Here is a 27,435-nt window from a genome sequence, read left to right as displayed (position 1 = left end):
GGTGATGCTGTCGCGTAAACCGACACGCGCGACCTCGCGGAACTCCGTTCTCCTAACCCCCAAAAGCCCCAAAGCGCACTATAAAACACAGAACACCGGCTCTGTACGTACAAAACCCGGAGGCCGCCTCCGGCACTATCCTGAGGTACAATAACCAGCCCCGGTCCAAGCCCCCCCCCCCTCCTAGGAGGGTGGCCTAGCGGCGGGGCAACGCACGCTCGAGAATTTTCGCGTGGTGAGGACCATCCTAGCGGCCGCTTTGAATTTCCGCTTCCCATTGAAATTCCTGAGTTGGCGCATCGTTTTCTCGAGATGAACTGTGATCAACTCATGATCACCCTTCACGAGCCATGGGTGAAGAATGGCCTGCTCAGCGGTAAGGCGCACACCGGGATTGTTATTTAGCAACTTTCGGATAAAATCCTTGGCATCTGCGCTCACAACATCCCAGTACCTAGACGAAGACACAATCGTCCCTTCGAAAAGCTTGCTGCGCCGAGCACTACTGGGGGTCAAAGTTAAACTGCGCGCATTTAATGCGCTCGAACAATTTGGCTTCATTGTCATCGTGGAATGGTGGATAACCACCTACAAAATTGATCTGGATCTTATAGGCCTTCGACGCGTTGAGCTCAGATTTCACGCCAAGCAAGACAAATGTAAGTACTCCTACTGACCACATGTCGACAGCGCAACCATATTGCCGATTCTCAAGAATCTCTGGTGCAACGTAATTCGGAGTCCCACACTGTGTCGCAAGGGAATTGTTAGCGGTGTGTGCCGCAAACCCAAAATCCGCGACCTTGAGTTCGTGGTCGTCTTTCATGGACTTCAGGAGAAGATTCTCAGGCTTCAGGTCGCGATGAGCCTGATTCATGCCGAGTTAACAAGTTTTGTTACAAGAGCGAACTCACAATATTCTTGGCATGAAGATGACACATCACATCAAGCCTATGACATGTATGACTGTGAGCTAGAACCGGCTGTATAACGATGATCTGGTACAGAATCTGGATGACCTTGCGTGCCTCGTACTCTGAATAGTATGTGCGCTCGACTATTCGATCAAATAGTTCTCCTCCTCTAAGAATCTCAGTAACAATGTAGGCTTTGGGCGACGGATTATTCGTCGTAGCGATGTCCTCGAAAAAACCATGGATAGTTAAAACCTATGTGGATCTGATTGGCCGGAACCATAGCGTACCACCATCTACGTTTGGATGCTTTATCTCTTCCAGTATCCCAACCTCGATGTGAAGGGCATCGACTTCATCCTCCGCCATTTTCTTTAATTGGATAACTTTCGCGGCACATTCCTCACGACTCTCTTTATCAACACACTTGTAGACAGTTGAATAAGCACCCGAACCGAGGATTTCGGTCGGGGTAAAAGAGCACTCATATCTTTCCAGAAACGCCACAGTCCCTGGGCCATGTTGCGAGATTTCCGTGATCGGCGTCGATTGCTCTGAGTAAATATTAACCCTACCGGACCTTGAGTTGCATGGACCCATGATTGCACTCGTGGTCTGACGAAGGCTCAGATTTACCAGGCCCAATGTTTACAGGACAAAATGATATGCACATGTGCAGCTACAAAGGTCGAGGACGAGGACGACCTGGCTTTGGAGTGTTAGAATCCGAGTATGCTAGTATGAAGCACCAGCATAGTATAGCATGAGCATAGCCAGTATAAGGCAGACTTAGCATAGCCAGCATAGGTCAGTATGAGCGTCCCAGCATAGGGAGGATAGCATAGTCCCGAGTTAGGGTAGCATAGCCCAAGGAGCGGAATGTAGGCACCCTAGATAGCTGGCTTATCGCCAAGCGCACTTTGATTGTCCGCATGCGGGGTCGAAGTACGTGGCGACCTCCAGCAACCACTGGTCACATGCAAATGCAGCATCCCTGCGAGGGACCGCGCGATGTCGGCGGCGGACATGGCGCTTAATTGCGTGGAGTCGTCGGAGTATGCTGACTGCAACTTGCCGTGTCTTTCGCAGGCCACAGCGTCCCAAGGACGACGCCGCTGTAAAATGTCAAGGCCACTATCGACGCCTTTCAGGGCCCTTGCGATTTCCTCGGTACCACGTGCATCCCAAACGGCGCCAATCACTATTGGCCAGGGTCCCCGGCTTATCCCGGTGCTTGCTTGTACATGTAATCCTTCGGTGCTCATTTTGCGCCATATTGGCTATGAGCAGCGGTATCACCGCGATTGCAAAACATGACTTCCTGGGTCAGAGCGAGACGGAGCTCACCTTCCAGGCAGGCGCTCGAATAACAGTGATCACCGAACGCGAGCCCGGTGATTGGTGGAAGGGCGAGATCGGCGGTAAGCGAGGCTTTTTCCCTTCATCTTTTTGTGATATTTGTAGAGAAAGAGCTATTTCAACCGAAACCCTGCCGCCAGACTTGAAGAAAACTCAGCTTGCCACGCAAGCGCATAACCTGAAACGACCGACAGAGACAGCATGTGAAACGTCTCGTTCCGAGCATGAACCGAACACAGGGACGACCCTCGCAAGGGGTCATATGTTGAGTGACAGGCTGCTGTTACATCTCCACTGTCCGCTGAATAATTTTCGATGGGGAAAACTTGTTTGCCTGATAGGTCTACGTCAGTCCCATGCGCGCCACCTACACTTCTCGAGGAAACTACAAGGTATGTGCGTGCTCTTTACGATTTCTCAGCATCTCGGAGCGACGAGATGGACTTGCGTCGTGGAGCTGTTTACACAGTCATCAGCTGAGCGCGGCCAGTGGCTCGTTGGTGAGGATGATTCCGGCACTCAACGTGGTGAATTTCCCCGCTCGTACGTCGAGCATGGCGCAGTGCTGGCTCATTTCTGTAGTGATTTACGCATGAAGCTCACATGATAGTGCTACTCTTATAGGACGTACACACCCGTCGTTGCAAGGGGAGATTCGGCAGTACAGGCTGGAAAGGCCGCGAATTTGACGCAAGGCAAGACCAAGGTAGTTGACTGTGCAACATACCGCCTAGATGCGTGCCATCAAGAGCGGCGTTGCCCTGTCGACAGTAGACACGGCCTATAGAGATTTGCGTAGGTTTGCGGGATTGACGCTGGCACATCGAGGTCTCATGCAGAAGCTTTCGGATCACGAAATGATGCCAGCTGCGCAAGCTTTGCACAACGCTGGAGCTGCGGCAAAGCTCGCGCGCGTTGCGCTTTTAAGTTTTTCACCACAGACGGTGGCGGCGACCACGCTTGGTGTTATGCTAGAGGACTTTGTGGTAAGCTGCGAGCGGGTTGCGCGGTTTGCAGGCGCGGAGGACGCAGCTGGTGTACACGATCTTGCTTGCTACTGCTGTGCACGAATGACACGCGTTCAACCAGGTGAGGTAGTACTCCTCCCACTAGGATGGCTTGGCGCCGCATCAGGGACGAACCCTCCGCAAGTGGCGATTGTGCTCATGGCGTTTCGTCGGCGACAAGATCGACCAAGTGCCTTTGATTGCGCACTCATTAATAGCGGTGGTATGGGCGGTGCGGGTGGGGACGGAGTTGCAACGGCACGATATCACGATCTTAAGGTCGACCCAGGAAATGCAGAACTTTGGTCCCGTGCTGCCATCATGATAGCAGATGTGCCCCAGGAAAAGTTACAGGATGGAGGAATCTGGTTCATCTTCTACCGACTTCTCGTCTTTCCGCACGCAATGCACCAGTGTCGCGTGAGGTATTCGCCGCATGGGAAATCTTTGGGGCGAATGTACACCAATATCGCAATATCTGTAGGCGATGCACGATGCCTGCGTATTCTATGAGCGCATCCTCCCCACACTCAACGGTGTGCGGCCCGTTCAGGCCAACGTTAGTACATCGGCAGCTTGGGTCCCTGGCGTGGGTGGAGGCGATCCAGCAGGCGGCGCATTGCTTGCCTCTGCATTGCGCGAAGCAGCATTATTAATCGGTGAATGTAGCGCGGCAGCTGACGGGTACCTCACACTCACACGGCTTCAGCTCCTGGTCATGGCACAGCGTGACCTCGATCACGCGTCCTCTTTGTCGGCATGTGATGCGGCGGTGCTCGACTGTGCATGCCAGAGTGTTGCACGCGAATGCGCGGAGCGAGCATCCGAGGATGGATCACTAGTCGGCGAAAGGTCGCTTCAAGTCTGCCTCGATTGCTGCATCGCGCTGGACAAGAGACGTGCAGCTCTGGAGGCGTCCCTATCATTGGATGATGGCGTGCGCGCGGCAGCCTCGGCTGCTTGCATTTACAGAAGTGCGCTGGGTGGGCTCATAGCACCCGGTGGGGCGTGTTTTCCACTCTTTGGTCGCTTCCGCCGTGATACTGACGTTAGTTCCCTCGCGGGAGCGGCCCTAATTCCACCAATAACCTTGCCCGTCGAACTAAGCATGGTACCGGACACCATTGACAGCTATGAATCGGCTGCAAATCTCTTGCGCCGCACTAGTGATGTGTGCAGCCTTCTTGCAAATCAGGCCCACCTGATCCGTCACACTTACCTCATGCGTTTTGCGCTCCTTATGCATACTCTCACACGCGTGCTACCGCTGCCGCAACCTCTCTACAATGCAGTGACTGGAGCGCAGATGCCCGCAACAGGGTGCTTTTGGCGGCGGAGTCCAATTCGGCGCGAGACTCAAGTTGACCTCCTTGACCTATTGCGGCGCACATCACGCCATTTAGCATGCACAGCACTTTCCGTGACCGTGACACGATCATTGGATGCGGCGCGCATTCTTGCTTCTGGATGTATAGCTGTTGTTGCCGATGCAGTGGTACGCAGGCGAGCTGCCGACACGCCCAGTTGGCTTTCTCTTCACTATTCGGGCGAAGCTCCGGGCCCGACGTCACCATTCGGCTTCGATCTTGGTGTCTATGATGTTGAATCGCGCTATTCAGCCTTCGCCGAGCCCAACCTCTGTGCAGCTCGCACGATGGTTCTCGACTATTTCGCGGGACTGCGAGCGGCAGTACCAACCGAGGGCATGGTATTTGCGTTCGAGCGTGCGGGCATCCTTGGTGCAGGTGACCGTACATTTCTTAACCAACTCTGTCTCCAGACAGGCATGCCACTCCTTGACCAACCCGAAGTCTATCTTACGGGAGAGCGACAAGAACTTGCATCGTCGCCGGGGTCTTCTTTAAATAATGTATCTCGGTCCTATCTATAGCTCTGCTTCTGCAGGTTGGTGCCTATCCAGAGCTCGCCTGTTTCCGCGACGTGGTCTTCGCGTTCAAGGCGCTCCAGGTGCCTACGTCTGACGCTCTTCCACCAGTCCGCGCATGGAGACCTGAGGATGGCGTGTTGGTTTGGCGTTCAAAGGTGTCAACACCGAAACCTAAGCCCAAACGCAAGGCTGGTTATCAAATCCCACCACGCCCAATTATTTGCAGAGCCTTTGGTCAGGTTCTCACTGTAGCACCAGCTTCGAACAGTGCCCGCACAGCTGAGGAGGCTCGACAACAGCGATCGACTTGGAACCATTTCCTAGACTTCGTCGGTCTGGGCAGTTTACCACGGGTGCCACCCTCACGGGGTGACCCCAGCGTGCTCGTTGGTGCGAGAGTGGAAACAGAGGAAGATGTGCTGCACGTTCGACATCTACCCGACTTTGGAGGCCACCTCAACGGCCGAGATTCGGAGCTTATGCTATCATATCTGACTGCACCATATATTCGCACTCCGTTGATTCTGCGCTTTTTTTCCGATCACGCTCGCCTTCGTGCGCTTGCCTCTCCTGAACTCCGTGATGTTCTTGATGCTTGCCTGTTTGAGCCAGGCCTCTGGCGTCCGCCGACTAGTATTGGCCTGCCGACTGCCGTGCCAGCACCAGAGAGATGTGTTCTTGCGACGCCCTGTGGGCTTCTATTCAATGAGCTTCGCTGCGCGCCCGCGGGGCTAGTCAGCTCACTTGATGTCCTTCTTGATAATGCAGCGAACTGTGTGGTGAACGACCTTTCAAAAATTCATATTTGCTCAATGTGCCAACACTTCCAACTCGCAGGCGCTCAACCTCGACACGGGCCGATATTCGCGAACGACAGGAGCTGTGCTTCTCTATGTTATCCGCACAATTGTCCGTGTGAGTGACCGTGCCTAAAATCAACCTCCTCAGTGAAGACATCTGATCGCCGTCCAATCATTCGCAGGTCGAGAGTTTCTGTCTTTTCCTCCTGCGCAAGCACGCGTTTCGAGACCACTCACTGTCTGCAGAGATGATGTGGCTAGGAGAAACGCGCGGTTTAGATTGTGACGAGGTGCCATAGCTGGGTCTGGCGATATGCTCACAAGCTTGCCTGGTCCTATAGATTTGGGTGCATAGGCATCGCTGGCAATTATGGATGCCGCAGTGATGAGGTGGCATAATCAGCTCCAACTACGCGCTTTCCCTTTACTCGCACACTGGGTGCGCCACGCGACTAATGCCCAGCAGTTGGGCACGGCATGCATTGTCTATGCTCATCTTGCATACGTCTACAAGAACACCCTTGAAACTGATCTTGACCAGAGATCAGTGGCAACTCTCCTCACGGCGCAGATATTTCTAAATGTGCACTACACCTTCGACTCGGAACCCGAGCCTCCACCGCCCATCGATCAAGATGGAAAAGACGTTCGTCTGCCATGCGGGAGAAATCGAGCCGATTTCGTCGAACGCCACAACGCCGAGCTTGGGGTCCCCCAGACCGAAATTTGTGATATCTTTGCTCGCCATCGTCGAGGGCTGATAAGATGGCTCGAGGATGCTTCAGCACCTTTGCGCGCTGAAGCGCTCGAGGCCGTTGTTCGTACCATTACTTTCACGCGGCGTAGTGAGGTCCTTGAGGACAACCCGGATCTGTCCTCCGCACAATTGAATGCAAGATGCGGCACTGTTGTAGCATCACAACTATCTGCACGTTCGTGGAATGCCATGGCACTTCCTGGATGTGCGGGTCGGTACGTGCCTGACACGGAGGCTTCCCAGCTTGCCGCTGCCATTCAACCACGGCCGGCAGAGATGTTCGAACAGTGGCTCAGGCGGGTAACAACTACCGCAGTTGACACGGAGGTGAACGTCCAATTTGGCGAATTCACGCTCAAGAAGCATGCCGTGCGATCTCTGGATCACCGCCTTCGGCGCCTACCCGATTTTGTAGATATTTTTGGTCCACCTTCGTCCGAGCAGCATTTATTCGGCGCACTGTATAACTTCAATCTAAACTCCTTCCGAAGCGCGCCACGCGAACACAACTTATTCCTACTCCCCATTGAAATTTGACAGCTTCCTACTCGTGAGGGCGAGCGACACGCGCGAACATATATGAGCATCCCATCTTACTTCGCAAATACTCCCGCAGGCGGATTCAGTGTGCTGAGGTCCGCAACACTACACGGCGGTCGTGGCTCAGACTCGTGGGTAGACGCCATGATCTCCAGCATTGGGACGCAGACTCGGAGCGATTCCCCGCAGCACTTGGCACCACCAAACTTTATGCCCCCAAAGCGACGACCGATGGAATACACGCCTGGATATCCGCCGCATTCGAGCCCGTGCGACAACGCTACTTCGCCGATCTTAGTGGTCGCTGGACGTACGCTGGTGCACCGAATGAAGTTTTTGCGGTGCTTCAAGCAAAATCCTCTGCTGACGTGCCCAAGGCCGCCAGCAATGATGCAGATGCGGATAATGCCTTCCAGAATAGTTTTGACGAAAGCGACAAGCTTGAGGCTATTTCTGACGGGGGGGAAAATGTTGATGAGGTGACAAACGCGCCCCTATCAGCATCCACGGATGGACTTGACGCAATTGAAGCCAAGGCCAAGGCTGTAGCCGAACGCGCTGCTCGGCGGGAAACGATCCGGCAGCTCAAACAGAAACCTAGTCTGGACCTGAGAGAAAGGGCCGTTCTTGCCGCCGCTGAGGCGGCCGAGCGTGAAGATGAAACAGCGGTGACTGCTGAAGGCCAGTCAGGTGATTCAACCGTGGATTCAAAAGCAAGACGGCCCTGGAATTATGTTCGCTCAAAGAAGGACCAAGAGGCTGTGCCGCATGCGATCGAATCCGTCGTACATACATTGAAAGAGGTGGTGGTCATCCGATCGCCACCCTCTGTCCACGTGTTTAATGTAGTTGAGCACGGGCGGCGGTTCTACAGGACCCTGGTGTTTGCATCCGACGCCAGCCGCTGTATGCACAGCGATGGTGGCCTCGCCTTGGAGGCCGCGCCGCGCACAGAGTCCGACGCAAAAGCTGGCGCCTGCCCTTCGCTCTCGGTCGGTGATGCGGCGAGGCCTGCGCCGCCACAGCCCTCTCTAGTTGTCTCTCGTCATCTGCATGCAGATCTCGGAGAACAAGCTTACATTCCAAAGCGCTTTTTGTTCGGATTGTTGCCTGGAGCACTTCTTGACCAGTATGTATTTTGGCAAAATGCCAATAACGACCTCGTCGGCTATCCGGCTTCGGATACTCTTGGCGAAGAAGACAGTATCTCAGCCCCGCGGCCACGTGCTGAACCTGCCTCAGTTCTTCGAGTCCGTCTCGTCAATATAGGTGCACCAGATCTTACTGGCATGGGTCAAGCATCTGCTGTGGCTATTGCAGTGCGCGTCCCTCTAAAAACGGTGCACGCTGGGCAGATGCCTACGCTTGTCGCCACAGGCTTCGACTACTCAAGACACGCAAGCGATACGCTTCTCTCAGCTGGGTCGGCTGAGGAGGCACTCGGCCTTGCCGCAGTTGATGTTACCGTGGCACCCATGACGCTTCTTAATGCAATTCACGCACCCCCAAACTCACCGTTGCATACAATAGCGCATGTTTTTGGTTGTCTTGACGATCTCTCTCATGTACTTTTCTGGAGTTATGGCGCCAGGATTGGCCCCGGTGATGTTGCAAACCCAAGCTTGGTAGAACTTCCACGTGTTGGTGTTAAGTTTGCTATTGCCCCTAATGGAGATCTCAACTCAGTAGATCACCCTGGATTTAAGGTCTATAGAGGCACGGATGATGCACTTAGCGAGCTCATTCGTGGCTGTCCGCACGCGCTCGTTCTTGAGGGACGTGATGAGTCTTTGGTAGCCATGGTGCCGGCGACTGCGAAGCCATTGTGTGCAGACGAAGTACGAGCTGGTCACGCATCCAAGAAATCAGCACCGGTTACTTCCCGAGGTATGCTTCTTGATCGGCGTGATACTGAGTGGCTAGGAAACCTCAGTTCATTAGATGCCCGACACTACTTATATCCGATCCACAGTTCACATGCGTGTCTTGCTGCGCCCTCTGTTGCATCTGCTCTCCATCTTTTAGTTGTCCGCCTCCTTTCGCGACGCTATGCCGACGCGTTTCGCCTTTGCACGAGCTGCGTCACGGATGCACCACTGTCTCCTGACGAGCTCCAGCTCTGGCAGCGCCTCCGCCCACTCTCCTACGATGAAGCGCCCGACGCTATAGCCACGCGCCTGCGGCTTGCCCTTGTGACTGCGGCCGTTGCCAACGTCATGATGCCCGCTTGGGACGTTACCCGTGACGCGCGTCTTTACTTTCTGTCACGGGATCGTGTCAGTATGCCGTGCCGTCTCACTCCCCGTGATGAGCTCGAGGCAATAGAATCGTTAAGTGGTATCGCCCGAGGTGTTGTCGATGTCAGTGACGAGGCAGGCTGGCTCCTGCTGAATCGGCGCGACCTCTTGCGGCTTGCTCTCCGCGCGGATGCGCCACGAGAGCCAAAGCTGGGCGTTATGGGCGCATCAGTGTGGAGAGTGAGTCTGCGTTACCCGCAGCATCGTCCAGAGGGCCCACCCTCGGACGCATCAGCGCGTGTTGTGGGCCTAGACGCGAAGTCGTTTATGGCTAACTTTGCGACACTCAGCTACTCACGGCCCGAGGAGGCAAAGGACTGTCTGTAAAACAAATATCAGTTTTGATTATAAGACTTAAAAGACTTGTCTGCGCTAAGTCAAACTGTCTAGACGAGATTCTTAATCGTGTCAACTTTTTTACCACATAATCACATCTCGTGTATTCAGGTCACGGGCGTGGCATGCTGCCGACGCCTCTGTGCGGTACTCGACCACGGCGTTGAACTTCAGGGAGGCAAAGGCGCTTTGGGGTTTCTCTTTTTGTACGAATTGCTAACGGGCACGCTCAAATTTGGCGTCCGGTCTGAAGACTCACCATATCTACTGGCTTCTTATCTCGTAGCGCTGCTCCCCGAAGATGCGCGCGGTGGTGGCGTCAAAGCTCCTCCAGGTTCGCTTGCCGGCAAACTCCGAGCAATCTTAGACGTGGCATGTGCGGCACCTTCACTCGTGTCTGGCATGCCCAAGTTTGACGATACACGCAAGTTCAAGCTCACGACTATAGTTGCCGGACAGGACGTTGCGAAGAAGTTATTAAGGAACGTGCAACAGTACTTCTCAAGCAAACGCGCAGACCTAGCGCGTCTTCCACGATATCGCGCGCACCCGGCACAAGCGGTCCTTCCTGTCATTGCTCTCGATGCAGTCATCGCAAATGGTGCTCGCTCTTGGCGCAGTGTTGGATATCTAGCTGACACTGCAATGCCACAACGTGCAGTACACCGAGCCACCGACGTGGATCCTGCGCGCCTTAGACTCGAGGCAGGTACAAAAGTCCACACTGCTGCACTGCTTTGTGCGAAGTTCTGTGACGCGGATGTCATAGCATGCGGCGATCGTCCCTTGGCTTCTGTTCTACCCCTCACCACAGAGCTCATTACGCGAATCCCTTCCAGCTCGACTGAGGTGTCTGGAAGGTTGCCGTTTGAGGTAGGTGCCAATGTTGCTGCCCAATCAGTGGTTGCTAGGCGCACACTTGCGCGTCTTGAGGTCGATGCAGCGGAGTATGCAGCAGCAGAAAGGGAGCGTACCACGCCCATGATCCGTGGTCTTGCGACTCTAAGCGAGATTGCCGATGCGGCTACAGCGCCCCAGCCGCATCTTGAACGCGTCGCTGAGCTCACGCGGCGCCTGCTAGTCTTGCGTGCTGCAGATGCAGCCTATACACAGAAGGCGGCAGAATTGTCCATCCTCGCCGCTGGGGAGGGTGGCGGTGGCGTGAGAGATAAAGCATGGGCTCTAAAGATTCGTGGTGGACTTGAAGCAGGCCTTTGGTTTGAATCTTTGGTAGAGCAGCTTCTCGACACACATGGTGATGGTGAACTCAATGACGCCAATCCAAGTCTTGGGGCCCGAGGGGTTGCTGTGGTGCGAGAGCTTTCAGTCCGCGCGCTCCTCGCTGCGAGCCGCGCTGCACAGCTGGGTCGATGTTGCGCAGCAGCCGAGTCACTTTGTGCTGCGTTGGTATCTGCGGTGCCCGATGTTGCTGAAATTACCCTACGATCACGTGCATTTGCCGAAGAGCTTGATTCAAGGCGACCCTACTGTCGATTTGATGGCGTTGGTGACGGTGCGCTCTTTCATTTTGACCCGCGGCTCCTGGTCTTTGAGTTCGTGCATGGCCTTCTGTTGCGACCTGCGCAGTGCCGTCTAGTCGAAACCTTTGTGTCCTCTGCGTGCAAGGGCGTATCACACTGCGAGCAAATGATCATGGGCGGCGGTAAGACGACGGTCGTATCTCCTCTCCTTGCGCTTTTCCTAGGCGATGGCGCGCGGCTCGTTTGTCAAGTCGTGCCACACGCTCTCCTTGAATTCTCTAGAAATACAATGCGAGAGCGTTTTTCGATCATCGTGAAGAAACCTGTATACACCCTACGTTTCGACCGCTATACAGAGCTAAATTTGACCTTTTCACAGAAGCTTGAGTGTGCTGCTCTTCAGCGAGCGGTGCTTTGTGCATCGCCGACTGCTATAAAATCATTCATGCTTAAACTGCTTGAATTGCTAGATGAGCTCGATCACGCGTACAGTCTTCGGAGTACAACGTCCACAGCAACAGACGGGAATATTCTCGTTTTGGCGCCGGCGCGGCGCCGATGGCTCTGAAATTGATGAAGTTGTGCTTCGGTCCCAAGCTGAGATTGGCGCCCAAGTCCTGCACCTGTTCAATGGCAGTCATTGTCTCCTTGATGAAGTGGACTTAATTCTCCATCCTCTCAAATCGGAGCTCAACTGGCCACTGGGTAGCAAGGCTCCGCTCGACTTCACTGTGTCCCCCGCTACGGGTGCGCTCGGGAAACGATGGCTTGCGCCCTACCATCTCCTCGATGCAATATTTTTCTGCGCGGGCCATGACCTGAGCGTTGGCGACTTTTCTGAATCGATTGAAGCCCACAATCACCTTCAAACTGTCAAGCGCGCTCTCGGGGATGGCATAAAAGATAAAGTTGTACAACTAGCACCGCATGTGGTAGTGCTGAGTCGACGCTTCTACGATTCCAAGATGCTTAGGCCTCTCGCGGGCTGGGCACTGCTTTACCTGCGCACCGCTGGACTTCGTGGAATCGAAGACGCTGTCGCACTTGATTACCTAACGCAAGGTGGCGCAACGTGCGGTGCAGCAAACAGAGCCACCGTCAATACGAACGTTGATGATGAAGGTGTGAAGCTCCTCAATCTCATGTCTGAATGGTTGCGAAATATTCTTCCCTTCGTCTTGGGTAAGGTCAATCGCGTCTCGTTTGGCCTGCTTGCTGATTGCGACCTTGAGCGACTAAACGATGCACGTACGCCGGTGAGCCGGCGTCTTTGCGCCGTGCCATTTGTGGGCAAAGATGTACCGAGTCGCGCCTCGGAATTCAGCCAACCAGATGTGGTTATCGGACTGACAATTCTTGCATACCGTTATGAGGGCCTTCGCGTGACTGACTTTGCAATTGTCCTCAGGTTATTACGGGAGACCATGGCGGCCGAAACAGGGCCGTACGAGAAGCGCCCTGCGTGTAAAAAATTTGCGCTTTGGGTGAGAGTTGCCGGTGGAAGGGTACGAGGCCCCGGGGGGTTAGGTGGGGGCGAGCCTCGTGTACCCAAGGTCAAGGCCGGACGATCTGAGGTCCAGCTTTTTGACTTGCTCTTTGAATATGATGATGGACTTTGCAGTGGCATGAAATATGACGACATCTGGCCACTGCACATAGTAAATGTACACGACAAGGAGCAGCTACATGCACTGTTCTGCTTACTGCGCAAGGTCCCGCTGGTCTCGCGCCACTACCTACATACACACGTTTTCCCAGCAACTTGTGCTCACCAGGGGCTCAAACTTTCAGCCTGTGGACAGGACCTTGGCGGCGACCTCATTTTTGGGACTCGCCTTGGATTCAGCGGCACGCCCTCAGAGCTTCTGCCTCTGGAGCTCGGTGCATGCTGTTACGAACGCGAATCCGATGGTAAAATGGTTGCGATTTTATCTGACTCTAGTGTCTGCGCTTCAGCACCGCTTCCGAATGACTGGAATGCGGACTCCGTCCTCTCACGCTGCGCTCAGGGCGACCTTTCTGCGCTGATCGACACCGGTGCCCTTGTCACTGGCTATGGGAATCGCGACGTTGCCGAGGCACTGCTGTTCGGGAAAGGCAAATTTGGTTCGCTCCCTACGTTGCCCGCGGAGAAGTTCGACGGGGTCGTTTACCTAGACGACGCGGACCGAAAAATGATACTAGTGAGAGACGGGTGCCGCACACTGCCTCTCGATCAGAGTGGCATTCCTGCCAAGCGAAGGTTCTGCTTCTATGATCAGATCCATACGACGGGCATGGACATCAAGCAAGGACTTGACTCAAGGGCTGCTATCACGCTTGCCAAGGATATGACAGTGAGTCACCGTGTCGAATCCCCCAAATCCCACCCATCCTGTTTTTTATTGTTTGGATACCATTATGTTACGCTGATTGTATTTCATCATAGTTTCGGGATTATGCTCAAGGCGCCTTTCGAATGCGTGGTATTGGGAAAGGCCAGACGCTGCTGGTTCTCGTAGCTCCTGAAATACTGAATCTTGTCGCCACTGCGATGACACCTTCGTCGATGGACACCCTGACCCATCTCGAGCGACTCCGAACAGACTTAAACAAGGGGAACTTAGATCAAGATGGCTTGCTCCTCCCCGAGCTGATGGGCTGGCTTGTCCTCAATGGGATGCGCTCTGAGAAAATTCAATTCAATCTCCTGAGTGAACAAAGACTCGCCAATATCTGGCGGAAGAATGCGTACCGTGAGCTTTGTGGCGATGCTCGTCGGCGCGTCGGTAGTGTCGCCGCAACGCCACGTGATCGTGCCAGCCTAGATGTCTTTCGTGAGCGACTTGACTACCGAGTCGAGAACACGATTCCAACTTCCGTTGACTTCCATGTTAAACTCACTGCCCTTGTTGAATGCCATCGAGCTCTCATCGTCACTGATCATGACCGTCAAATCATTGCTCATGTGCTTGATCAGTCAAGGCCATTTGGGGCGGAATCGAGTCTCGAAGATGGGGTCGGGGCGAGCACCGATTCCGCACCGATGACAGAAGTATGCTCCTTGAACTCAGAACAGGTGCAAGAACAGGAACAGGAACAAGAGCAAGAACAGGAACAGGAACAGGAACAGGAACAGGAACAGGAACAGGAGGAACTTCCCTGTGAATTCGTTCCTCGCAAATATCAGCGTGACACTGAAGGGCCAACGACCTGGTACCTCGAGGAACTTGGGATACAGGCAGTGCCAGTATGCTTCAAGCCCCTGTCAACATTTGGCGTCTTCACAGCGATTGGTCAGACACCTCGAACCTGCAGCTTCCCAGAGGGTGTTTTCTTCAGCGAAAACTATTATAAAGCCGCTTGGGGCCTGCACACCCACCGACGCCTCAAGAATGCGATGGTGGTCCTCGAGTGGGTTCCTGACAGCAACCGCGATGTTTCTAAGATGCCATGTTTACCACGCCCCCCCTCGTTATCAACTCACAATGAAACTGACCTTGCACGGGCTTTTGACATGTTGGATGCTGACGCCTTAGGCGAGCTCCAGGGTGACTCGCTAGATAATGCCCTCGAAGCTCTTGACGTGCCTTTGCGCGAGCGACCTTCTGTGGCTCTAGACATGTCTACGACAAGCTGCACGCTCGAGGCTTTCAAGCATGCGGTTCTGACTCGGGCGGTTTACAGACCAGCTCAAAATCGCTTTTACGTCATCCTGTCGCTGCCCGAGGCGGAGGTAGTCAGAGCGCACACACACCAGCGACGGTATGTGGATTTTTCGCCAGGCCTGCCGGCTTGTGACATCATGCTTCACAATACAAGTGCCCCAGGTTATCCACTTGATGTCTTTTGCGTCCCACGCTCGCGTATAGTACCGAGCAAACGTGGAGCGTACCAGACTACATCCGTGCTCGAGGCTGTGCGATTTTTAGACAGTGAACATCACTTTAGTGATGCGGCTGTCGATGCAGTGCTCCGAGCTGGTGTACAACACACCGAACCCATGGCGCGCAAGATATGGTACGACGAAGTGCGTGCTTGTCGGCGTCGCCCCAAAATTCCCGGCCTAGCGTTGGGTGCAGGGGACCCGAGAATTCGAGGTGCCTCAACCTTCGTGGCAAATCTTCCATCAGATGCCCTTGGTCTCGCCGCGCTCTTTCGTGCCGAAGATGAGTTTGAACGCCTCGCACTTCGCTGCACTCGAACACGTGTCGCAACAGCGATTGCAGGCAAAAATCTTCATGCCGTCGATGCGTTCCGGGCTTTCGACACAAATCGCACCGGGCTTGTGAATTGTGGCGAACTCTGGGGTGGACTCGAGTGGCTCGGTGTGTCTGGTTTGTCTGCTGATCGCATATACGAGCTCATGCGTCTTCTGGACCGTGATAATGATGGCCTTTTGACCTTGCCGGAATTCAGATTGGCATTCATGGGTGGTGGCGATGACGAGGACTATGACATAATGGCTGCTAAGCTTGACCGCCGCAGATCTCTGGCCGGCGCTGTTGCCTCTACAGTACCCTCGGGCGGCATTGTGCCCAAGCCGATCGTTGAACTCGCTGTTGCGCGCGAGGGCGCGGGCAATTTTGCTCTCAAGGCCGTTTCCAAGGCAACACTTACGAAGGTTAAGGTCAAGGCGCACTTGCAGACTCAGTTCAATTATGTCTGGTCATCACGTGGCGTTGGCGCGCATACGGAGTGCGGTGTCTGGGCACCGAATGTCAGCCTCGGCCTCCACAAGGCTAATCGACATCGCCTTAATCTTGGTCATTATGCACACAAGGGCCTTAGAGATCCCGCACGAGACACCAAGCAGCATCGTATGACCCTGGAGGTCACAGACCTCAACGTTTTGAGACTTAAGACCTCTGATTCGATGGCTACTGTCGTAGCGAAGCTTTTCCCGCCGCCGCTTCGCTGGCGCCAGGTGTGGAACACGATTGGCAAGCGCATCGACAAGCATCTGTATGTCTGGGCGGCCATACCACCATCGTCTGACTTTGCGCATAGCAGCGCAAGAGCACCAATTTGCTGTATTGCACGTAATGACAACTAAAATGTGTAGGTCGCTCTTGGCATGGTTGGTACTGGAGATGAGAAGGCTCCGTCCACTCAAGACTTTCATTGCGTTCCTCGCAAGTGGTGCAGACCAATTACTTCTCCACCCAGGCTCATATGGGACGATGCCGGCACTGGCGGTCGTGATGGCGCTGTGTGGCAGGCTGGCTCCTTTGGCCTCATGATAGCCACTCAAGGGCACAATCCCCCGACGAGCGAACTCCTCGAGCTGGCGTCACAACGCTTCATGCTCGGAGATGACTCGTGCAACGTCTGGCTCCCGCCCGGGCTTTTTGGCAATCCGACCGACACAATCCCAGAAAACAGCGAGTCGAATGATCTGATTGGCAAATAGACCTTGTCGCTTAGCAACTTCGCCGGCGCTTTGTGACAAACGTGGCAGGGTTATCAGGTTATCTAGCTCGGGATCTAGGTTTCAGATTTGGAACCATGTTCAACTGCGATTGGAGTTGGTACTTGCTGTGTTTGTGTGGTGCTAGGTAGATGACACTGGCATCGGAGGCCAGTATGCCCCTCCCTGGCTATTTAAAGTGGGTGACTGTAGGCTCAATTTTTTTTCTAGTCTAAATCGACGCCGTTTGCATCTCGGACCCCCGGCGGAAAAAAAAAAATAAGACAAAAAAACGGCCCCGCTTAAAAAACACACGCGAAAAAACGCCGTGGCGACGGCTCACGTAAAAAATTGCATTTACGGCAGTACAGTATGTTTCCGGTAACGGGTTAGTGAGTTTAGACCACCTATCATCATCCAGCTAAATAAAACTGCTGGTTGTGGTGGTCCTCTCCCAGCTCGCCGCTTCCCCGGGGTCCGGGGTGGCGCGGCTTATATTTTTTGGGTCATATGGTTTCTACTAACATCCAAGGGTTGGGATTGAGTGATGAGTTATGTGGCTATGGGTATGTCGTCAGAGGACGGCTCCGCCCTGTCTGCGCCGATCCATACCGACATACTCCTGCCAAGCGGCTTTGATGTTTGAATTAGTACCATATGAGAATTCTGATAGATCAGAGTTTTCTGAGGAAGGGCTTCACGGTTTCTTGAGCGACCTTAATGACGAGATAATCGAGGAGGAGAAACGCAGAAAGGAGCCCCCTGACCCCGAGTCAGCAAATCATATCATATCTCTAACAAGCACTACGTAAAACCCAGCAATCTCAATTAATCAAGCTATGGACGATCCCCGCGACTGCATTTTGGCTCGAGGGAGGGTGTGCATTGGCACGATTTGGGAGAAGGGGGGTGAGATTAAGACTGCCAAGTTTCAGGTCTGAAGACCATGGGGTTGGGCGCGCGCGCCATCGTCCAACACTGACCGAAGCCGGGTTAAAGACCGGAGTTTTGATTCACACCCTGACCCCAAATTTACGTCCCTGCAAATTTGCTTGGGGGGGGGGAGAGGGAGCCGGCTTCAGACCGGAGTATAGTCTTGACACCCGTGGATCGAATTTTTGATCAGGCCAGGGACCTTGCCTTTCTGAAGGGCGATGAGTTGCGTTCTGAGGTGAGGTCTTTCCAGGATTTGATATGCCCCCCTCGCTCCCCCTGTTGTGTCGACCACCCCCCCGCACCCCGAGGCCTCTCCAGATAGGCCGGGCGCGGTAACTGTGTCTCGCATCGTGGCTAGAAACTCCGGGCACCCGGAGCCGCATACTGGAACTAGAACCGTTCTAGTTTGTTCTAGTAAGCCCCGAGGCTCCGCGGCCGCCGGCGGCGGCAGAACCCCGCCCAGAACCCCCCCCTGAGCCGGGCGGGACCCCAAGGAACCCGAAACGCCCCCGACAATTTTTGGTCGGCGGCTGGGGGCTTTACTCAGGCGCTGGGGGGCCGGGTGGGGTCCGCTGGTGGGGTCCAAACTAGAAGGCGTCGAATTTCCCGCGTTCGAGCCGGCCCGGGAGAGAGAGAGAGAGAGAGCTCGTCGTGGAGCTCCGCCCAGCCCCATACTGAAGTTGTTGAACAGACGGCCCTATGTTGCGTTACCGGTAAACAGTGGTCGTCAGCAGCCGCCACCGGGCAGTGTATGGGCCGCAGGGCTTCACGGACGTGCTCGGAGACCGATGGAGCGGCTTGTCCGGTGCTCTAGGCGCCTCGAATGGCTCATATGGACCACACGACCTCCATAACTGCAACATAGGCGTGGTGAGGTTCAACTTAAAAATTACTGCAGCTCAGCTCGACAGCCACATGTGGTGTAGTAGCGTTATGAATTCCATGGAAGGCATCGGTTGTGAGCTTGTTTGAGCTCTAGAGCTCGAACGAGTCGATTCTCAGCACTCGTTTTGTAGACGTTTCCAGACAGCGGATCCAAGTGGCAAAGCTGGCGCTTAGGCCCTCTTCGAGCCAGGCCCCAGTTCGGCGCTGTCGGCCCAGAGTGTAAACGCGAAACGATTGCGCATCTTGGCAGGCCGAACTTCATGCCAAATGGTGCGGCTAAAAAAAACGACCATGCGACCGGCAATGGGGAGAATCGTTTCGAGTATGCCAGAATTATTATAAACTACAAGTTCGCCGCCATCTGCCTCGGCCCAGTCCGGGTTCAGATATAACATGACTGTAAGATATCGGTGATTTGAGGTTTCGTAAGGATACCAGTCTTTGTGCCTGTGGTAGCAGGCGCCTGTGATTGGCGGATAGCATGCGCACAAGACTGTCGGAGGAACCTCAGAAGATACCAAAGATCCGCATTTTGCATTCAACCTGTCCATGATCTCTGAAGGTAGCCCAATTAATACGCGTAGAGCGTTGCGCAGGGCACACGCCTTGGCAAACGCACCAGCTTTGGAAGGATGGCGCGCTACTTCTTGCTTTATGAGTTCGTTATTTGGCCCAGGTCCCGCGCCAACGATTATGGGAATCGACAGAGAAAAGGACCCTTTATTGCACGCATCACTGCTAACAGGACCAAACAGTTCACCACGATGAAGAGCGCCACTGAAGTGGTCATAGAGCATACGGGAGTCTGATAGAGAAAGTCCGCCATCTATGATGCAGAAACCACAACTGGCAAGCTTCAGAGCGGCACTATCATAAGCGTGCACAAGCTCGACCGCAACCGGCGTGCGAAGTGCTGCCGCTGGAGTCATGTGGCGCCTCCTGCGTAGCTCAAGGCGAGTTGCTTCCTTTGCGATGCGCCCGGCAAGGACTGCTTGACTTTCATCGAGCTGCCTGCCTATTGACTTTCTTGGCTGTTCATGCAAATCTAGGAAAAGCCCTGTTATAGAGAGCTGCTTGCACCCCTCAGAGGTATTTGCTAGTCGATGCGCCGCTGAGAGAATTATAGAGACTATATCGGCGGTCTTTCGGTTTAGTACCTCTCTAGATGCTTCATGGCCTAACCCTGCAGCCACCGAACAACGATACGCGTGACGCGCAGACGTGACATGTGTTGTCTCTATTCCCTCTCCAAGCAGGGGAAGAGCTGCCGACCAAGCAATTGCACCCTGGCAAAGTAACGCGCGCCGCATGCTTCCGATGGTACGAAACCCCAAGAGACCTAGCGGTATTGCTGCTGATGAGGTGCTAGTTCGGTGCAGTGCTGCCAAGCTAGCAACAAACGCCCTCTGACAGCTCCCATCAAAGGGCGCGAGCAAATGAGCGTCTCCACCACTCATTGCAAAGGCCATCTATTTTAACTAGGGTAGACAGCATGCCGACTAACTAGACTAGATTTGGGTGCGGGGCGAGGTTTTCTTTGGGCGTTCTAGTACGCCTACGGACGCGTGCGGCCGCGCGCGCAGTACAAATTTTGACGGCCATCGGAGAATTTTCTCTCAAAATCGGCCACAATGCACGAATTTCGGACAAGGCGGCGCCAGTGGCGCCGAGCCCTATATCAGGGGCCGGGCAGCCCCTCCCTGGTGCTAGCTTCCATATGACCATATCATGCCTCTCCGTTCGGTGTCATTGCGGCTGCGACCGGCGGGCGCCAAGGAGCACGTTGTACTGGCTTCTTCAAGTTCCAGGGGTTTGTAGCTTCAACTTGATGATTGAAGTTCAGGAAGGTAAATGGGTAAGTTCGGGATAGGTTTCGCTCAAAGCGAATAGTAGTGAAGCACCACTCCCCTGCTTGGTGTAAGTAAGTGCCAGGTCACGGTGTCCTTTCAGATACCGAATTAGCATGTAGACCTTAACGATGGCGTCGATGAAGTGATCAGCGTTAAGTCTCTTCATGCCTATGTCTATTACCAGACCGCTTCTTATGCAAACGCATACCAGTATGTATGTGAATCCGTCCAGCATTGATTTGACAGGGCTGTCCCATATATCTATCATGAGAGCCTGCAGCGGCGTGTATCCCAATTCGTTTTCATGCCAAGATGGGCTGTGGTGAATGACTGGGATTTGCCCCTTGTTGGCTTCACAGATTGGACACGGTGGCGCCTATAATTACTTTCTGCATCCACTGAAATACGCCATTTGAGACTTCTTCCTGTCCGAGATGTTTTTCCAGTAGCTCGTACTGGAGGTTAGTTGAGCTCAGTCTTTCCATGCTCCCCCTATAAAAAATAAGAGTTAGTCTACTAGCTCTGACTGCGTTTTCCAAATGTAGTTCCTGAGTCATGAATCGAGATGAGTTCGGATTCTTGTTCGGACCCTTCCAGTCTGGGCACGAGTACTTTGGAATCACTGACTCATCCTCAAGAGGGATTGTCTCCTTGAGGATTTCTTTCATCCTGGCTTGTAGCGTATCAAAAGCTGTTCTCCCAAAGAGAATTGCCTGAGTGCCTATGTAGACGTAGCTGTAGCCTCTTCCACCATGTGTACTTATGTCTCTTTCTCCATCATAGATTGAAACTATCTTCTTGGCTTCTTGCTGATATCTATGAAAGTAATCTGCACCATAAATGTACTCTTCCCATGGTTTCTCAATGTCCGCTAGTCGGGAGAAGTTGATATTTTGCTGTTTGAACTTAGACAGTTGCAGCTCAGGGTTTACACCTACCTTGAAGTAATGTCCCTCCTCTATAGCAGCGTGTATGTGTGAGGTACGGTCACTTAGTAGTAGATGCTGAGGAAACTTGGGCGCCTGTCCATAGAACTCGTTTGTTGAAAGTTCGGGTCCGTGACTTCTTGGAAGCTGCTGTTGACCTGATGCTAGCGTGACGAGCCTAGGTTCTATCTGTGCTAATACTGTTTTGACTATGTCCTCTGTGTCAACAGACTCTCCCTTTATTTTCAAGGCTTTGCCTCTAATGTCACTTAGTACGGTCTTCTGTTTTGCTTCAAGTATCTGCAAGTGTGTCTTTTGTGCAGCGTCCCTCTTCAGGTCAGCACTCTCTATGTCATCCACATGGTCGTGAAACTTGGCTGTGAGGCTGTTAAGACCGTCACTAAGGTTGTGCACCTGTTCCTTAAGATTGGCTGCTTCTTGCTTTATGATACCGAAGTCTGGGAGTGACCTATGAAACTCATCCCTGAGACCATTCTTTACGCTCTCCAGTGATTCTGCTATACTGGCTTTGAAGCTTGTCTCAAATCGTTCAAGCGCGGATGTAACTGTATCATCCAGCTGCTCTCTGAGCTCTTTCTGAGTGACATTCTGTCTGTCCTCAGCTTCCGCCGCTTCCGCGACTAGCTTTGCAACGCGTTTCTCGGCGGCCTCTTTCTCGCCACCTTCGGACGTCATCTCTCCCCCTCAAAGCAAGCGCGGAGGCGAAAGCGAAGAGAAAAGAGCGCGAAGCGGGTAAAGAGAAGAGAAAAGAATGAAGCGAGGCTTCACAGGAGGCCGAGCGTCGGCCCACACCTAGAAAGTTAGGATAGTTTACTAGCTTCCTAACGTCGCTATGACGTCAGTCAAACTACTATCCAGCAGGTGCACTGTCCGGCGACTGTGCAACCTCGCTGAGCCTGGTGCTACCTGGCACGTCGCTGTGACGCTAACCAGACAGACACCACAGACACAGAAGAGCGCTATGCACTCTGTGCCTGCTTGGCAGTCACTCCTTCAGTTCGCTGTCTATAAGACTTGAAACTGGATTAGAATGAATTAAGGAAGGGAAGGGAAAACTAGCAGGATACGCAGTAGGAGCGCAGTGGGGTAAGGTGCACTGCAACATCAAGATGCAGTTCACTGTTCACTGAAGATGAAGATAGAAATCTCTCTATCTCTCTAATGTTGAACGACTAACTAACTAGATTTCAGCCGGGGCAGGTTAGTGGCATGCTGTTGGCCATCATTTTTTCCACTGGCCTTTGCTCATTGCATCCATTTTAGGATCAGCCCCCCGGGGGTCGGACCGGGCTGACTTCGATCGTCGCTGACGGCCCTCAAGCGAGCCAAGGGGCTGCGAAAGGCTGTACGAATCTGCCACCAGTCGAATAAACTATTATGTATGTTTCCGGTAACGAGTTAGTGGGCTTAGACCACCTATCATCATGCAGCCAAATAAAGCTGCTGGTTGTGGTGGTCCTCTCCCAGCTCGCCGCTTCCCCGGGGCCCGGGGTAGCAACCCAGGGGGTCCCTCCGCGTGGCCGGAGCCGGTATCTTTGGCCACGTTGAGGCCAAGCCCCTGGGGACTGTCCGTTGGGAGGCCGTTGGCGGGGCTGGAGAGGGGCCGTTGGGGGGAAGTGCCCCTGGTGTCCTGTGCTATGTATTATTGTAATATACGTAGACAGGGAGGGAAGTATCAGGAGAGTATGTAACCCTAGTCAGGATACTCAGTGGCCACCAACGGTTGCTCATTATTTGTTTGTCGGCCTTCATTCCTGATTCAATTTGGGCTAGATTAGAAGCTTTCAGTTAAGGCGAGCCGCAGCGAGGTATCCGCAGTCTGGTATCCGGATACCAGACTGTGGATACCGGACGGCCCACTTCGTCGCAGGCGCAGCCCGGGCTGCGTTTTCGCAAAAGTCGCAGCCTGGTCGCATTCTCCATGTATGGCGAGCTACGGCCCGCGCGGCGACTCATACAGCCTTCGTGACCATCGATAGCCACTCTGACGAGCTTTCGGCTTCCTCGGAGGCCTCGAAGCCGCTGCGGTCGGGTTGCCCCTGGCTGCGGCGCGTCCACGCCACATGCAAACGGTCCCAGGACCTGGTGCGGCTGGATGCGATGGTCGCTCGACCGGGGGACGTCCTGGGACAACCTCCTCGCGTCACTGGCGCTGGAGGAATCGTGAACCGTCACTGTGTCCCGGCGGGCAGCCGCGGCGCCCGAGCCCCGACCAGACAAACTCGACGATCTCGACTCTCGCCGGCCAGACCTTTTAACAAGGCGATGCCGGAGTGACGACAAACGATCCCTGTCGCTGCACGAGTTCGAAAACAGCTTTAGGGGGTCGGGGGAGTCGAGCGCGCCGCATTCCAGCCCCTAAACTCGCCCGTCTGAGTCGCCGCGCAATCGCCTGAATGTCGCGTTTTCACCAGTGTGTTGTCCGTGCGCGTGCGGCCCTCAAAGCTGCTGAGATCGTTGCGCAATTCCCCATATTTGCGGAGCTGCGCCACCACAAAGGCTGCCATACTCTCTCGGCCGCTCAGATGCGTCCTGCGGATAGATCGACTGATGTTTGATGGATGTCTGTATGGGATACCAGAATGGGATACCACATTGTTGCTGAAAGCTTCTATTAGTGAACTCCATCTATACCATCAGTTGATGTCAACCGCTCCCGCGGTCATGGACGCACATTATACACATTATGTTGGGACCATCGAGACAGCCGGTGCGCATTCTGTCTCCGATCGTCGTGCGAGTAATTTAAATTATCCGACAGACTTCGCGAATAGTACTAAGACGTTGCAGCTGCGCTGGTTCATAGAACATTCACACGATTGGAGGATCCTCGAAGGCGTAAGGCAGGGTCATAGCCAGTGCTATGCGCATGAACGCGCGGGGAATCTCGCAATCTTTGACCACCCTGTAGATGTGCTTCTTCGCGTTTCATCTGTCAAACCCGGTGCAATCGATGTGTTAACTGAAACGTGAAAGTCTTGTGTAGGTTGTCGCAGCTGCTCCAAAGCTACACATAGAAGTTTACCAGACAGACGAGCTCCATAGGCTTGAGCTTGCGGGCTATGGCTTCTGTGACACCCCTGCCTGCTTCACAATTTTTTTACAATGCTACACCTCAGGTCACCTCCCTCTACTTGTTGGAACTCACGTCGTTGAGATTCTATGCTGGCGACCTTACGGCAGCTGGTACCAGCGAATTACAGCAGCGCTTATTGGTGGACATCCACAATTCCTAAAAAACAAGTTGGTGCGTTGAATATCAGACCAATAGCCCGCACATTTAGTTTTAGTTTATTAGGTGACGTCCAGCGCAAACAGATTTGACTTGAGATCAGAGACGACTGGCACCGTCCATGTTACTTTATCAGTCTTGAGCGCGGGTGGAGTTCTTTAGAAAGCAGAAATCGATTGGCCAAACAAAGCCGCTTCGAAAGCCATCGCCCGAATAGATGCGCTGGGAAACGCTCCCCTCTCGCCGTTTAACATATCCCGCCGGCGGGATATGTTACCAGCTAGGTACGCGGGAAATTCGCCTGATCAACGGAGCTATCTTGGTGCTAGTCGGCGAATATTCGCCGGGTTTAACCTCCGGACTGCTACCTCGCAAGTATAGCATTAGCGCGCGGCGGGGGTGGTGGGGTAGGCTCTGAGATACTCGGGTAGACAGTGTGGTTAGCCGGCCGGGGGCGCAGAGAGATATCGAAGGGAAGGGAGGCCTAAGGTAAGGGAACGAGGAACGAGAGCACGATCGGAAGGCTCGGTCTAGTTAGTGACCCCGTGCCGCGTCCGCGCGGCGCGGTCCGCGCCGTCCGCGCCGTCCGCGCCGCTTCGCGGAAGGGGGATTCGAAGCCGCGACCCCCTCGCGTCCAGCGGGGCATCCAGCGGCTGGGAAGAACTTATTTCGGGCCTCATCAGCCGTTCCCGTACATAAACGCCCTCCCTTTGTGGCCCATGATCACACACCCAATCCCACAAAGTTTGCCGGCGATTCGACCATTCATCGACATGCCAGCACGCGGTGTCCAGCGGAGGAAGCGGGGACGACGAGCTCGGCCTTGTTGCTGTCCGCGCGACCGGCGTCGCGGAACGCGCGGTCGTCGCGGATCAGCTCGAGCACCGCGCTCTCGGCGCGCGCGAAGTGGTCCTCGACGGCGTCGGAGGCCTCGAGCTGGACCACGACGAGGTCCTCGTCGTCGTTCACGAGCATGGGGTGGGCCGCGGCGGCGTCGGCTTCGCGGCGCACGCGAGCCAGGAACTCCGGCCCTCGCAGGTCGGGCGTCGGCTCCGCGTGCACCGCGGCGAGCGGCGCGCGCGGCGGCGGCGCGTAGCCGGCGTCCTTGGCCAGGCGGCGACCGCGCCGCGCCGCGCGTCGAGCGCCGCGGCCGCGGCCGCCGCGGCGATTGCCGCGAGCGCGCCGCGGAGCGCGCGAGACCGCTAGACGTGGACCACGTGGCGCGCCACCGTCAGCCGGAGCGTGCGGCGCGCGGCCGCGGCCCAAGCCGCGAGGCCCCGGCGGAGCCGGCTCCGCGCGGCCGCCGCCAGACAGCGACGCGGCTCCTGAGCGCCGCGCCGTCCGCGGCGGCGGCCGCGGACGCCGCCGCGGCCATGCGCCACGCGCGGAGCGCGCCGCGTGAGGCCGGCGCGACGTGGCGGAGGCACCGGAGCGCGGCCGCGACGTCCGCCGCGGCCGCGGGGCCCTCGACGTCGGCGACGCGCGCCTTCCACCAGCGGCCGAGCGCCGGCGCCGCGCCGCGGTGGAGCGCCGCGGCGCCCGCGGCCGCCTCCCAGCGCCGCCGCCACGCGCCGAGGCCCCGCGCGAGCCGCCGGCGCCGCGACCGCGCGCGGAGCGCCGCGGACCCGCGCCCGCCGCGAGAAAGCGGCCCAGGGCCGCGGACCGCCGCGCGCAGGCCCGCCGCTCAGGCCGCGAGCGCGGCGAGCTCCGCGCGGCCCCGGGCCGCCAGGAACCGGTCACGGGCCGCGCCCTCGCGCCGGCGCCGGGCCGCGCCGCGCGCCGCGGCCGCGCGGCGACGCAGCGCTCCGAACCGCATCGACGGCGGTAGCAGGCACACGACGACGTTGTCGCTGTCGTCGGCTGTGGCACCCATGGCGGCGACGAGGCAGCCCACGACGACAGAAACGCCGCCGTCGCGTGCGAATGCGGGGCAGCCCCGGAGTTGCATGGGACGCGGAAGGTATGCGACAGCGTGCTGACGCACTGGAAGCGCTGGAAGGGCGTCACATGCAGGACGTCGATGCAAAACACCGTTTCCGCGCTCAGACGCTGCCTCCGCACTCCTGCTGATAGTGTGTGCTTGGGACGGCGCCGTGCAGATCTTTTGTTAAACGCGTCGAAACTTGTGTTAAACGCGTCGATTCTTTTGTCCGTCGCCTTGCCCGAAACTGCTCCGAATAGACCCGGCTTGATCTGAGATCAGCCCCCCCAGGCTTTGCTCGTTTTGTCAGATCTGGGCTAAAACGCGTCTTTCGCTAGCCGATGCAGCGGTTCCAGGACTTGGCGCGGCGCTCGGTCTGTGGACCTTGCCGCGCCTCGGGCCCGGGTGCGAGTCGCTCGGGAAAGACCATCGGTCGAAGGCGAGCAACTTAGTTCGCGTCGGGGCAGCCCGTGGATGACGAGAACGGCCGTTAATGGTGGGGGGCGACCGACGAGAGGCCCAACTTAGTTCCAGGGCTCGAGCGGGCCGCGGCATCTCGAGTAAACACCGCCTGGAATGTCCCTCCCGAGTGGCCTGTCAAGGTTGCCGCGGCCCGAACGCCGCATGCATTGCGCAGTGAGCGCCGTGTCACCCGCGGCGCCGCGCGCCTCCCGGAGCCGGTGAGGTGATCTCGATCAAATCGGCTCGAGCCGAAGGGTGCCGCGAGGGCATCTGATCGCCCTCATGACGAACGATTCCCGACGCTCTGTGACTCGAAGGCGACCGAAATTCGGGTCGGGGGAAGCTGCCGCGCCCCATTCCACCCCCTGAGGCTGCCCGTTTGCGCCACCTCGCAATCGTCCGGATGTCGCGTCTTTTCATGTGCCTCACCCACA

General features: G+C 55.5%; 4 protein-coding genes across 4 annotated transcripts; 2 read left to right on the top strand and 2 right to left on the bottom strand.

Annotated features, from left to right (window-relative positions):
* Positions 1-109: 109 nt before the first annotated feature.
* On the bottom strand, positions 110-1,579 carry AURANDRAFT_54494 (hypothetical protein; the record flags this gene model as incomplete). The annotated part of the gene is made up of 7 exons (XM_009041294.1): positions 110-454; positions 507-588; positions 646-748; positions 803-868; positions 915-951; positions 1,006-1,169; positions 1,215-1,579. The coding sequence occupies 7 exons, from the start codon at positions 1,512-1,514 to the stop codon at positions 184-186; spliced, it is 1,023 nt and encodes a 340-aa protein (XP_009039542.1).
* Positions 1,580-2,177: 598 nt separating this feature from the next.
* On the top strand, positions 2,178-17,276 carry AURANDRAFT_72156 (hypothetical protein; the record flags this gene model as incomplete). Its single annotated transcript, XM_009041356.1, has 16 exons — positions 2,178-2,555; positions 2,615-2,665; positions 2,898-3,011; positions 3,073-3,700; positions 3,765-5,150; positions 5,186-5,752; positions 6,006-6,083; positions 6,151-6,258; positions 6,324-7,186; positions 7,342-9,742; positions 10,010-10,607; positions 10,776-11,788; positions 11,850-12,863; positions 12,933-13,715; positions 13,808-16,207; positions 16,424-17,276. 16 exons carry the CDS (start codon positions 2,197-2,199, stop codon positions 16,769-16,771), a joined length of 12,711 nt encoding a protein of 4,236 aa, XP_009039604.1.
* Positions 17,277-18,411: 1,135 nt separating this feature from the next.
* On the bottom strand, positions 18,412-22,061 carry AURANDRAFT_66183 (hypothetical protein; the record flags this gene model as incomplete). The annotated part of the gene is made up of 7 exons (XM_009041293.1): positions 18,412-18,558; positions 18,880-19,052; positions 19,209-20,058; positions 20,621-20,815; positions 20,847-20,931; positions 21,067-21,255; positions 21,286-22,061. 7 exons carry the CDS (start codon positions 22,059-22,061, stop codon positions 18,412-18,414), a joined length of 2,415 nt encoding a protein of 804 aa, XP_009039541.1.
* A 2,103-nt stretch (positions 22,062-24,164) lies between these two features.
* AURANDRAFT_7420 (hypothetical protein) lies at positions 24,165-24,759 on the top strand (the record flags this gene model as incomplete). Its single annotated transcript, XM_009041357.1, has 4 exons — positions 24,165-24,330; positions 24,383-24,457; positions 24,506-24,633; positions 24,685-24,759. Coding segments are annotated over 4 exons (444 nt in total), but the record flags the coding sequence as incomplete, so codon positions are not given.
* Between the last annotated feature and the right edge of the window lie 2,676 nt (positions 24,760-27,435).

This window comes from Aureococcus anophagefferens (genome assembly GCF_000186865.1).
Source record: "Aureococcus anophagefferens unplaced genomic scaffold AURANscaffold_20, whole genome shotgun sequence".
Lineage (NCBI taxonomy): Eukaryota > Pelagophyceae > Pelagomonadales > Pelagomonadaceae > Aureococcus > Aureococcus anophagefferens.
This window is presented reverse-complemented; position numbering and strand designations above follow the sequence as displayed.